The following is a 12,645-nucleotide window of genomic DNA, read 5'->3' as shown; positions in this document are numbered from 1 at the left end:
TCTTGAAAAATGCTGTGAAAAGTGCAAGGAGAATAATATGATCAAGAAAAAAAACACATCAGCAAAAAGGTGGCTATAAACACCTCATAGACGAAAGGAGTCAGAGGAGGATTTCAAGAATCATTCTGATGAACACACGGTCAAGCAAACTGAAGCTGAATACAACACTGGTGCTCTAACTAAGATGTCCGAACGAAGAACTCGTCGTTCCTTAGCATGGATGGGCTATATCAGCAGACGACCAGTTCTAGTACCATTTTAGGTTAAGAAACAAGCAAGACTCCAGTGGCAAAAGAACACAAAAACTAGATCCCTGAGCAGTGAAAAATACATCATCCGGTCAGATAAATCCAGATCTCTGTTGCACCGTGCTGATGGAAAGGTAAGAATATGGCACAAGTAGCATGAATCACTGAACCTTTTATGTCCAGTATCAACAGTTCAGACTGGTGGAGTAATAGCGTGGGAATGTTTTCTTGCAACCACCAGGGTCATTTGATGCCACAATGAATTGCTGCAGTTCTCAAGGCCAAGAGAGGTCTAAAGCTCTATTTGATGGAAAGTTCCAATAAAAGTAGCCAGTATATAGCCTTTTATTTTACCAGGCTTTTCAATGCACCAAGGATCTATGAAGGTAATTACACGTGACCCTCCTGACACTACATCCCACTGCAAATGTATAAAAACTATAAAAATTATAAACCACACAAAATAAGACAAAAGGAGATATTCCATTTGTGTGAAACTATCTTTAATGAAGTTTTTCATATAGTTACAATGTTATTATACAAAGTATTGTTTATATCCTATATACAGAAGAAAGTTAGGTAGACTGTAAAATAAAGTACACCTGGGAAAAAAAGTGCTGGAGAACGGCCAGAAAGTACCCAGGCCTGAATGTTACATTATAAAAACCTCTATGTGGAGACGTTCCTCACTACTGTACACTGTTAACGCTAGAAGTCCAGAACTCGTCTGAAGGTCCACCACTTGTCTGTATGCTTCAATCTAGGATCAGAGGTGACAAATCTGCCTGGAGAAGTCCTCTGTCTCCCACTCCATGTCTCACTTGGCTTTCTTACTTTTTGCTTTGCCAGGCTTTTTGTCTCCACCTTTATCAACCTTGGAAGACTTCGAGGGTTTTGCTTTTTTTGCCTTAAAAAAAAAAAAAAAAAAAAAGAATAAAAATCATTTAAATTCTAAGTAATGTCAATCCAGAAATTAAAATAAATATACATGTTTTGCTTAAATGCTTCTATTTGCCATTAAATCAGCACATTAACCTGTTAGTGACCGCCGTATAGTGTTCTTACATCCTGCAACTGCGACCTCCCTCCACACATTGCTGGTGTCGGCTGTTTCTTACAGCTGACACCCGCAGGCAACAGTCCCAACAAGCCATGCGACAGAACAGGGCTGTTAACCATTTAAATCCCTCCAATGATGTTCGGGGTCGGCAAATGGTCACCAAGACTGGATCTGTAGGGAACACATCTTGGACTGAAGGAGATGCACTTTCTGTCGACTGACAGACTCAAAAAGATCAGACGTTGAGAAAATGAGAGGCAGGACTTGGGGTGGTTGATTATCCATTAGAACAGGAACAGAGTGTCCAGAGTGATGTGGAGACTGTATAGATTGTCCGACCGAAGTTGGAGCATTCACCAAAATGTTGTTGAGGTAGGGAATACGTAGTTATCCCCTTGGAGTGGAGTAGAGCTGTCGCAGATGCCAGAACGCTTGTGAAAATGTATGTGTGGGGTTTGGAATAAAACCTCTTGAAGCATTCTGAGGGAGAAATGGGAACTATTACTCCCTGTGAGGCAGAGTCTGTATTGCCTGAGCCAAAGTGGTGGCCTGTGAAGTGAAAAAGCGATGTGGGGGATGAGCTGAAAATTTTTTGGCGCAGCCTAAAGAGATGACTAACCGAAGTTCCTTGATATGGACTGATCAGCATTGTTGCATTTCATTCTGATAATCAGTATATATTAAGGAATTACTATTTATGCAATTCCCTTATATAAAAAAGGGTCCTCATGACTTTAGCTACACATACATGCGTTTTGTAGTGAGATTTTGTAGGCCGTGTGAGAGAGGCCTAAGGAGCACTAACTTTTAGTCTTTGGTACCAAGTCCCTACCAAGGCTATATCAAATATAAAAATATATCTATTAAATTGGCTGTAAAATATATAACATGTTGAAATATATATTCATGCCTTGAGCCCGTGAAGAACAACTTGGCTCCGAGAAAGGAGCACTAACTTTACAGCAAAACTACACTCCTCTAATATAGCATGTGTGTGTGTCAATCTTGTAATATACTTTCATTAAAAATGTTGTTTTACCACTGTACATCAAAGCTGAAGTGGCTGCCCCCTAGGGTTCCCCTTCCAGCTCCTCTGCAATCCATTGCCTGCTAGGGTATTGAGCGTCTGTAGTTACTGGAAGGCTGGGACATGGAGATGGGTGATTTTTACAGGCTGAGTAATCTGCAGATACACAGTCTGCCTCTCCTGCTATTACAGCACGGGTGTACATTAAATTAGGTTTACTAACCATTTGGCCAGAAAGTCTATGAATGCCCAACTCCTACAATCAGCCGGATAAAGCACAGGGGCAGGCATTCAGATACTGCTGAATGGACCAGAGACAGAACAATGAAGCAGGGAAAGGAAGTACAGGACAGTAAACTAAAAGCAGAATGCTAGGCATGTGACACGTGCCCTGCTTGAAAGTGGATTGCAAACAGCAGAAAAATGGTGAAGACCACCTGAAAAATCAGAACTTCTAAAACAAGAAACAAAGTGCAAACAGCAACAAGCTAATGGGTAGGAGAACCTGGTGTATTTTAGAAAACGTGTTAAAAACTCAGGTACACTTTACTTTTTTTTATACAATTAACTTTTGTTTGAAACAAAATCATTGAAGAAAAATAAATGGTCCAGTTGAAAAGGGTCTAAATGGGATAGCAGAAATAACAATGCGGAACATATAGAATACATGAAAAAAGTATATTATAACAGGAAGCAAAAATGCAAGTTTTTTTTTTTTTTTTTTTAAACTTTACGGTAAGGAGCCATGTACACAGCACAGAGGAATACAATGGATAATAAGCTAAGTAGGAAGCTCGTTAAAAATGAACTTTACGGTTCTGGCTCCTCTTAACTGAAACCAACATTGCAAATATATTTCTAGCTATTTTGGACAAAGAAGCAGCAATTGATTTCCCAGTGGGTTACAAATCAATTTTAATTCTGGATATTATTAAAGAACCTACATATGTAGCTGTGGGCACAGGAAACGTATTATTAGCATATTATAAGGTAGATGGTGTCTAATAAACATTCCTTTTAGAGATGAGCGAGTATACTCGCTAAGGCATGTTACTCGAGCGAGTAGTGCCTTAGCCGAGTATCTCCCCGCTCGTCTCTAAAGATTCAGGGGCCGGCGCCGGTGCCAGGTGAGTTGTGGCGGGGAGGGGGGGGGGGGGGCGGAGAGGGAGAGAGAGATCTCCCCTCCGTTCCTCCCCGCTCTCCCCCGCCCCCCGAATCTTTAGAGACGAGCGGGGAGATACTCGGCTAAGGCACTACTCGCTCGAGGAATGTGCCTTAGCGAGCATACTCGCTCATCTCGAATTCCTTTCTTAGATATATGCCGAGTAAGATGATCACAGAGGTCCACACCATGACTAGAAGACCACTCAGAGCTTTAATTAGTGTGTACTGCAAATACGTAGGATTCTGTCATCTGTGTGGGGTGTCTTTTTTATTATTCCTGGTAAGGAAGCCCATTAATTGGCCTCATGTATCAAAATGGTCTACACAAGTAGCAACGTCTAACTTACATACTAGAACTTCCTGAGGCAAGTTATCTTAAAGGGACTATGTCACTATGTCACTAACATTTTGTATTATTTAAAACCAGATAGAGAAACACATTCCAATTTTCGATTCTGTTTTAATGTTATGATTCTATAGAGAACAGAATAAAAGTTGATACAAAACTACAGGGTGGGTCGGCCATCATGCCAGGGCTACATTTAGAGGATATGCTCTATAGCAGTCTCATAGGCTATTACACAATGGACAGGACCCGTTGACTTGTGTGGGCTACTGTTCTAGACATGTTCTGTGACCCGTAGATAGTCACAGCTGATAACCTATCATGAATGGTGGATCCTGTGTTATCTACATACTTGTTACCTCTGTGTAATCCTGCCTGTTATGTTAGTGAGGTGACTGCTGCCAAGTTTTCTCTACAGATCAGGAAATGTCAGACTAGCATTAGGTTCTGTACTTGAAAAGAAAATCCCCAAATCTTGCATTTTTCACACGAATACAGATGGTTATCAAAAAGTAAGAAAAAAAATTCTTAGATATGTTTAAGACAAAAATGTGATTTATATAACTGGTCATTTTCTGATGACACAATCCTTTTAGGAGAATAGCTTTTTAATGACTTAAAGGGCTGTTATCAATAGTAGATCATCAGGGGTCCGCCTCTCAGAATCCCTGCTGATCAACATTGTCATCCATGACTTCACTCCCATTGAGATCAATGGGAGTGATGCCTCCTATTACACGTCTCACTCTGACCGCAGTGAGGAGCTTGAACTGTAATAGAAGGCATCGTTCCTATCAAATTTCAATGTGAGTCAAGACAGCTATTACACTTCTGGCCCTGACTGTCAATGACTATGTCAAGCCAACTGCACTGACCCCGGGCCAGACATTGTGATTGGCGATCACAATCAGAAGTGTAATAGCTGGCTTCACTCGCATTGCAAAAATCGATGGGAGCGGTGCCTCTTACTATGCCTCTGCAGGCGCATTAAGGGCACTTGGTAATGAAAGGGTTAAACTGCTCTGTAAAAAGAAGTGAATATTCCCAATATTCGGCACATGGTTAGAGCTTCTCTAATACAATTTCCACCTGCAAACTTGACAGGTCAGTACATTTCCGTTACCTTTATCATTGCGTCTACAGAGACGTCATCATCATCCTTGTTCTCCTCAGCCTGCGTCTCTTCAGTGTTCGCCTCTTCGCCATATTCAGGCTGCAGCGCAGAAGAAGTGTCTTTTCTGGAGGCCTTGACTATTTGCAGGGAGTACGGTGTAAGATGGGTTTCCTTGTTGTAGCCACGTGTGAAGGCAGCTTTCACCTGAGAGACATTACTGGCTGTTATTTTTCTCCATGGACAACGATAAGGACACACTGAATGACAGCGGTTGGGTTCTGCTCGGCCAGTTACCACATTTTACAGAGGATTGGCACGGTTCGGGAGTGCATCTTGTTGGCGGCACAACTTCTACTGGTAAGACAAGCTGAAAGCACTTGTTTCACCAGGAGATACAGGTGCCAATCGGCACACGTGAAAGCGGCCGAAACCCCCAGCATAGGGTGTCGCACTATAAGTAACAGGACACAAACAGACATGGCACACAATGAGTCACATGCACGAGAGTGGCAGAAGGGCAAAACTGGTGTAAAAAGGGTGCACTATGTATTTAACAATTAGGCCACTTATTGAAACACTAAGGACTCTTCCAAAACGACCGTGATGTCACCATGTATTACGCATGTGATGCACCCCCGCGTAATAAGCAGTGAATGGAGTCAATAAAAGTGCATTGATTCTCATTGTTCCATTCACACTAGCCCGTACTTGTTGCGTGTAGATACACGCGTGAAAAAGATTGCAGCATGCTCTATTTCACAGCGTATCACGCACAAACAGCCTATAAAACGCTGTCCATACGCAATACACTGGGTATGGGTGATGTTGCATACGCAACGCCACTATGAAAGAGTGGGGAATTTTTTATTTTTAAAGTCACACTGCGCATGACTACATGAGTGAGATACGCTGTCATGCGCAGTGCACTATCGCTGTTATATGCTGCTACAGCAAGTCAGACAAAAGGAGCGCCTGACAGCCATGCCAGCGACTATCATTCCTATGCTTTTACACATGAGTGACGATTTCTCACTGAATGGAGGCGAAGTGCGCTGGGGATCTCTTCCGACTACACGCCTCCATTGTGAGTAAACGGGCACTCATTCATAGACGAAGGACTGTCTGTTAACACGGGCGGACAGTCGCTTCTTGTCTTTAGGTGGGCAGAAAATTAAGAGACTCCGCCCTGTGGGGTCCCATTTCGCAAGGGATGAGAGTCAACCCTACGTCGCTGCTTTGAGTGACTGTCGGCCTATATAAAAGTACTCTTACAGTTTCATTGATTTCTTTGCAAGGGACCTCAAAACTTTTTTTTTCCCCATAGGGAAACACTGAAGTTGCAAGTTTTGATAATGCTGTGACCTCCTCACGGATCACTAGCCTTAGGAGGCCTAAGGGATTTTAAAAAATGTGTTGCAGGCATTGCTCAAATAAGTTAATACGGTCATAAGAGAACAGTGTATAAATATTAAAGATCTGTCACATTGAGAATCACTCCATTAGCAAAAGCCATTTCCACACCAGCAGATGACTCCGCCGGGGCTTTTGTCACTCGATAGCAAAAAATATTGGAGCGTGTAAAATATTCTTGCCAGGATCCTTGACAGAACAGATTATAGGACAACGGGGTCCGCTGAATGTCATTTAGAGCCATAGTAAAAGTGGTCACATTTGAGCCATGCTTTCCATTCATAATTGAAGCTACTGTATGATACTGTGCCGGATCGTATTCTAAAGCAGGGAATTAGGAGGGGTGCTGAGAAGTCCTTGGCAGGTTTGAATACAACGTAGTGGAGTTCCTGCTTCTGATCAGGATGTCGGATTGAAGAAGTGATAAAACCAGTGTCTGAAGTGCATTGATCTCTGTGAATAACTGAGAATAACTGAAATTTCATTGTTCTATGCCAATTTTTTGCGGTCAAAGCCAAGAACTTACCAGCACCGCCTCGTATTACCAGTGCAGCTCTCAAACAATAAGCAATAGATGGCACATTGTATCACAATGGCCAGTGTGAAAATACAATATCATGGCTTATACTGAAAACCGCTGACTTTTCCCTTCAAACCCGCTGAACACAATGCCTCATGGTCCTTTACAAACTATATTCATCACATAGCTTTCTGTGGATGCAGGCTTCTGACATGATCATACACATTCAATGTACCTTGGGATCAAGTTTAGAAAAGGGCGTTGGTTTCCCTCCCCAGCTGCAGATCTCCATTATGTTATCATAATCCTCCTTCATCAAGTAGTACGTGTCCATAAGATCCACCACTTCCGGTACACCGTCAGCCCCATGCGCCGTCAACGGCTGCACCAGCTTGTCCCTCATATACGACAAGTAGTCCAGGTTCAGCGCGCACTTACTTGTTCTTGTCCTAAAGGAGGTGAAACATTAAGAACATCAGCCTCCTCTGCTGCCTGATCCATATCAAGGAACGCCATGGCTGGTGAAGCACTACCGGATTTTAGCTGCGTTTTAATACGGACATGCATCCCAGCCTGACCGCAGGTCTCCCAACCCAAACTCCAGGCATTAGAGGAATCCATGATGCTCGGAGTACAGATCAGGGGACCAACGGTCAGTCCCTGGACGCATCCCCATATTACGGATGCAAAAAATGCAGCTGAAATACTGTGGGGCGTCCCTGGCCTTACAGTATTACTGTACTATAACCATTTTTCCCGGATAGAACAGTCTTTTAGACCGCCAGCAGGTTTGGCCAACAGTTATCCAATGCGCACAGCTACCTTAATAACCAAGGATTAGAGATGAGCGAGCGTACTTGGCCACGCCCCTTTTTCGCCCGAGTACCGCGATTTGCGAGTACTTCCGTAAAATCGCGGTGCTCGGTCGAGTAATTACTCGAAACGAGTACATTCGCTCATCTCTACCAAGGATGCATTTTAGACGAGCTCTTACCTAAGAGATGTGTGCATGGCAAGCTCCTGGGTGATGCGATCATGTTTTCCTGTAGAAGAGTATTTTCCCAGCCAACTAGGAAAGTTTGGAAACTGGCACATATACCCCCTCATCAGCTCCCCTGGAAGGACGCTGGCGTAAATCGCCTAAGCACAAAATAACAGAATTGATCAATTATTTAAGTGTAAAGAACAAATTAGCAAAAGGTCTTCTTTAAGCCGTCAGCCTCCAAGTACACACTGTTAGAGTGCCCTGGGCATATGGGGGCAGTAAGTCCCTGCCTGCACCATCCCGACTGATCACTCTTCTTCATTCCTCATGCAGGCCTAGAATGCTGCGATATGTAGTACATGTCAGTATTAAAACTTTTTGTATGATGGGGTTTCAAATTCAGGTGCAGCAAGAGGTGTGAAAATAACTGTAGCGGAGGTCGGTTCTAGGTTACGCTCCCAGTGATATATAGTATACAGAATCTATTTTCAGGGGAATCTGGTAAAACTACACAACAATGTGAATCTCCAATTGTTTTATGTTGTTTTTAAATTGGTACAGAAATTTCCACCTAATGTCTTAATATATCTTTATAGTAGTCAGAGGTCCAATATTCTGACACAAGAGCTGTAAATCCCTCAAATACATGAAAATTTAAAACAAAGCATTGCCCGCCTGCAGTCGCCACCAGAGGGAGCCAAGGGTCCTTATACACAGGATGCCCCGTCGGGAGCAGAGCGCCCAACAGGTCGCCCCAGCGATGACTTTCCCTGCGCTTTTACAAAGCAAGGATCATCACAAACAATGAACAGACAACCCTTTTAACTCCTTGTCCATGTAGTTATTTAAAAAAAAATATATTTTATATAAGCAGTTCCTCCTTCATTGCTCATAGCTAGAGATGAGCGAATCTACTCGGTTTGGGTGTTTTTGAACTCGAGCACCGCTTTTTCCGAGTAACTCACTTCTCGGACGAAAAGATTCGGGGGGGGGGGGGGGGGGGCGGCGCTGATGTTTCTTGCATTTTCTATCATTCTTGCTATATACATTTTTATACATATTTTAAAAATCACCAATTTTGTCCTAATTTTAGCCATCTTTTTACATAGGACCCACACGTTAAATAAAAACCTATGATATATTTTATCTAGATTCTATAATTTTACGTTCTAATTGCATATCTCCAGCCTGAAGTTTTTAGGAGGTTATCATTTCCCATATTTTACCTCCTGGTTGTTATTAGTTTTTTTTTAAATAAGTTTTATTAATACTACATGGATTATTCACAGAACACTTCTGATTTTACATTCACGTTGATTGTAACATCATAGCGCGTTTCTTTTTTCTTCCGGCATTTGACATGCATGCCGTACGCACATACCGTTCCGTTAACTAAGGAGTTAACACTTTAAAGGGGTTCTCTCAAGACTTAAAATTACCTTACAACCACTCTGTCCTTCCTGGTTGCTGCCAACCAGGTCATGTGACTGCTGCAGCCAATTACTGGCAACAGTAGTGACTTTCTCTAGCCAGTGATTGGCTGCAGTTTTATGTAAAATTAGTAAGGCAATTTTAAGTGGTGGGAAAACCCCTTTAAGCTATAGGTGAACTCTTACGATAAAAGGCTGAAATTTTTCCCCCCCCCCCATTCCAACGGAATATTTTGTCCCTCATAAGTATGTGACGGTGCGTGAGTTTTTTAATAAAATTAAAAAAATATTTCAATCATAATGAGAACGTACCTGTGTAGGTAAGAGGCTCCAAACCTGCTTACTACGAATAGCCCTGTCTACAAGGTCACCATCACATATACTGTCGGCTGTCTTGCTCAGGAGCATTAAGTGTTTTTTCATATTTCCACTAGAAAAATAAGGGATTGAGCTGGTCAGACAATTATATCTGCGCCGAAGAAAAGTTCAGCACACAATCAGATTTATGGCTCTTACCTGGCAGCGGCAGGTTTGACATGAACATAATTTTCTTGAACAAACAGAGGTGCCAAGGAGTAGTCATGGAAGAAGAGGTCCGACTTGTCTATCAGGGTCATGTGAGCAGTTTCTTCACCACTAACAAACACCTTGCGGCAAACATCAAAAGGACCCTGATGATACCAAACATACGAGACCCCAATTAGTAGAATCCCACAGAGAAGAGGTGGCAGATAAGAGGAGGATCACACACAAGTAACCACCTCTCAATTTGTAAGGGAAGACTTGGGACTCCAGTTCTTGTGATCGGTGGGGGCCTAACCCATGGGACCATACATTTATCACCTATCCTGTGAATAGGGGATAAGATGCTAAGACAGTCCAACCACTTTAATATACAGATTTGAGTTCTCAAATCTACAAATGCTCAAATCAAGTTTCAAGTCCACGTTAACAAGTAGATGACATATTTAACAGACCATCGCCTCACAAGAAGCTGCTCACCATTTTAATGTCCTTTTTGGCATTGCTGGCACTACTCTTAGCTTCATCATAAGTCAAGGCTTTGCTGCTGGCACACCACATACTGAGATTATGCAGCACCTTAAAGAAGAAAGAAAAGACCATCAAACTACGAAGCTTCTATACGCAATACATTTATCTCATCATGTGCAATGAGCACTCACCTGCCGAATATCTTGGTTTGCCCCAAGAATGACTTCATTCATAGCCGGTGGGGGAATCTTCAATCCCTCCTTAAATGCCACAGACATCATGGCACCCTGAGAGATAAAGGTACAGGACATATCTGTTACTTTACGCCCAAGGACGGAGGTCAATGTAAAAAAGGTATAAACTTCATATTAAAGAAAATAAAACTCAAAACACAAAGATCAACCTAATATCAAGTAATCTCACCTTAATCTGTTCCAGTCTTGGCCTCTGGAAACGGAGGTCAAAACAGTAGTTGGCTAGCGATCGGATTTTAGGATGATTCCGGTCATTACACATGCAGATGATGGGAATCTTTGATGCTTTAATCAGAGCAATCAGCTCCTAAAACACAGAAAATCAAAACCTCAATGGACCACTTGGCTACAGCCAACAAGCATGGGTGACAAGGGCAGGAAAGTGTTAAACTGTAACCATATGTAATATAATTTATATATTTATCTATTGTCCAATACAACTGGGTCCTCCAGTAGCAAATGCCGCTCTTTGTTCTTTTAGTAGACCCCTTTATTTGGAGAAATGGTGCATGTCCAAACTCATGGATCCCGACCAATCTTCTGTAGCATCTTTACAATATACACCTCATTACGATAATATCTCCCCACTAATGCAAATGTAAGAAGAGCACATTCACAGAGTCTCACCGCGAAAGATCATGGAATGGGTATAAATGACCATTGGATAAACAGGAGGGCACTACTGGACTTCACTGCCTTGGGTCCATGGTCATCACGGGGCATTGGTGGCATAAAGGCAACTGTGGCTTTTAGGGGGCAATCCGTGGCTGTCAAGGGGGATGGGTGTGAAAGCACGGAGGATCGACAGCCAACTCTGCAGATGTGTATCATAACTGTAGGAACCTGGATGCCGGTCAAGAGGAGATGAAAAAGGCAGGACGTAAACAGGATCCTCCCAATCGGAAAATAAGGTATTCCAGTAAGGTGCTGTCTTTTTAAGTTTTCACTTATCCCCCTGGATGGATGGAATCTGATAGGTTAGTGGCGGTCCGAATGCTGGGACCCCGACCAATCCAATGTAAACGGGTCCTGTTTTTCCCACTTCTGTAATGCTGCTTGATCTGAATTACATTGCTTTCATTGGAGAGGTGACCGTGCATATGCAGTACCACTTCACTTATTTTTTAATAGGGCTGATGGAAATAGCCAAGTGCTATGCTCTGCCATTTTCATCAGCACCACTGAAATGAATGGAGTGGCAGTGCACATGTGCGGAAAGCTCTGAAAGTAATGTAGCACAGGTCGTAACTGCAAAGGTGAGTGGAACTTGGGCAAAAAGGGACCTCCCATTCTCGGGTGGGGTCCCAGTGGTAAGACCACCAACAATCTATCAGTTTTCGCCTATCCACTGGATGGGTGAAAACCTGAAGAAAAAAAAAAAAAACCTTACTGGAATACCCCTTTAACCAGTGCACAAAGGTGTCTCATGTGTAATCAGTCAGCAACTCCCCCTACTTGAAATTAAGCTTAAGTACAAGTTGTATAATTTTTACACCAATCACTTTAATAACTGGGCAGTGTATCACATATAGCCCAGGAGTACTACTAGCAGCTATGATGGTTAATACTACAAACCACGTACCTGCACTCCTCCTCTATCCTCATTTCCTGCCATCCCATCCACTTCGTCCATGATCAGAACATGTTTAGAATTTACAAATTTGCTGGTTCCTAGTGAAGGTGAAAAAGTGCAAAGGGATCAGACTACTGCTATAATGTACAACAAGAGCTGCCATATAGAAAATCCCTTACCTGAGTAAAACCCTTTGATGCTGGTGTTATTCAAAGACTCGGCCACCACTTCCTTCATGCTGTTTTTACTGCGTTGGTCGCTAGCATTTAACTCCACATAACTGTAGCCAAGTTCCTAAAAAGACAAGACATTACATTGTGAGATAAGGTGAATGGAAAGGGAACAGAAATGGTCTACTAGACTGCACGTCCTACAGTATCATCAATATTCTTCCTTCACTGAAAAACTCTTCAGATCTTTCCAGAAAAGTATATTTGTGTCCAACCAAGAACACAGTCTATAACAATGAACTCCCAATGGCTGAAGTGTAGAGTCCATCCAAGAACACGGTCTATAACAAT

The 12,645-nt window shown here is 42.5% G+C and overlaps 1 protein-coding gene across 1 annotated transcript in view; it reads right to left on the bottom strand.

The window, feature by feature from the left end:
* Positions 1-734: 734 nt before the first annotated feature.
* RFC1 (replication factor C subunit 1) overlaps positions 735-12,645 on the bottom strand; it is a 48,434-nt gene continuing 36,523 nt past the window's right edge. Inside the window, exons 15-25 of the mRNA XM_066573181.1 lie at positions 12,304-12,418; positions 12,134-12,222; positions 10,721-10,858; positions 10,489-10,584; positions 10,307-10,405; positions 9,821-9,975; positions 9,617-9,734; positions 7,884-8,029; positions 7,125-7,338; positions 4,969-5,163; positions 735-1,155 (exon numbers count right to left, since the gene is read on the bottom strand). Coding sequence (XP_066429278.1) covers positions 1,066-1,155; positions 4,969-5,163; positions 7,125-7,338; positions 7,884-8,029; positions 9,617-9,734; positions 9,821-9,975; positions 10,307-10,405; positions 10,489-10,584; positions 10,721-10,858; positions 12,134-12,222; positions 12,304-12,418 — 1,455 coding nt within the window. The 3' untranslated portion in view covers positions 735-1,065. The remainder of the gene's footprint in view (positions 1,156-4,968; positions 5,164-7,124; positions 7,339-7,883; positions 8,030-9,616; positions 9,735-9,820; positions 9,976-10,306; positions 10,406-10,488; positions 10,585-10,720; positions 10,859-12,133; positions 12,223-12,303; positions 12,419-12,645) is intronic.

The sequence above is a fragment of the Eleutherodactylus coqui genome, chromosome 7 (genome assembly GCF_035609145.1).
Source record: "Eleutherodactylus coqui strain aEleCoq1 chromosome 7, aEleCoq1.hap1, whole genome shotgun sequence".
In the NCBI taxonomy this organism is placed as follows: domain Eukaryota; kingdom Metazoa; phylum Chordata; class Amphibia; order Anura; family Eleutherodactylidae; genus Eleutherodactylus; species Eleutherodactylus coqui.
The sequence above is the reverse complement of the archived record's forward strand: the minus strand, read 5'-3'. Positions and strand labels throughout refer to the sequence as shown.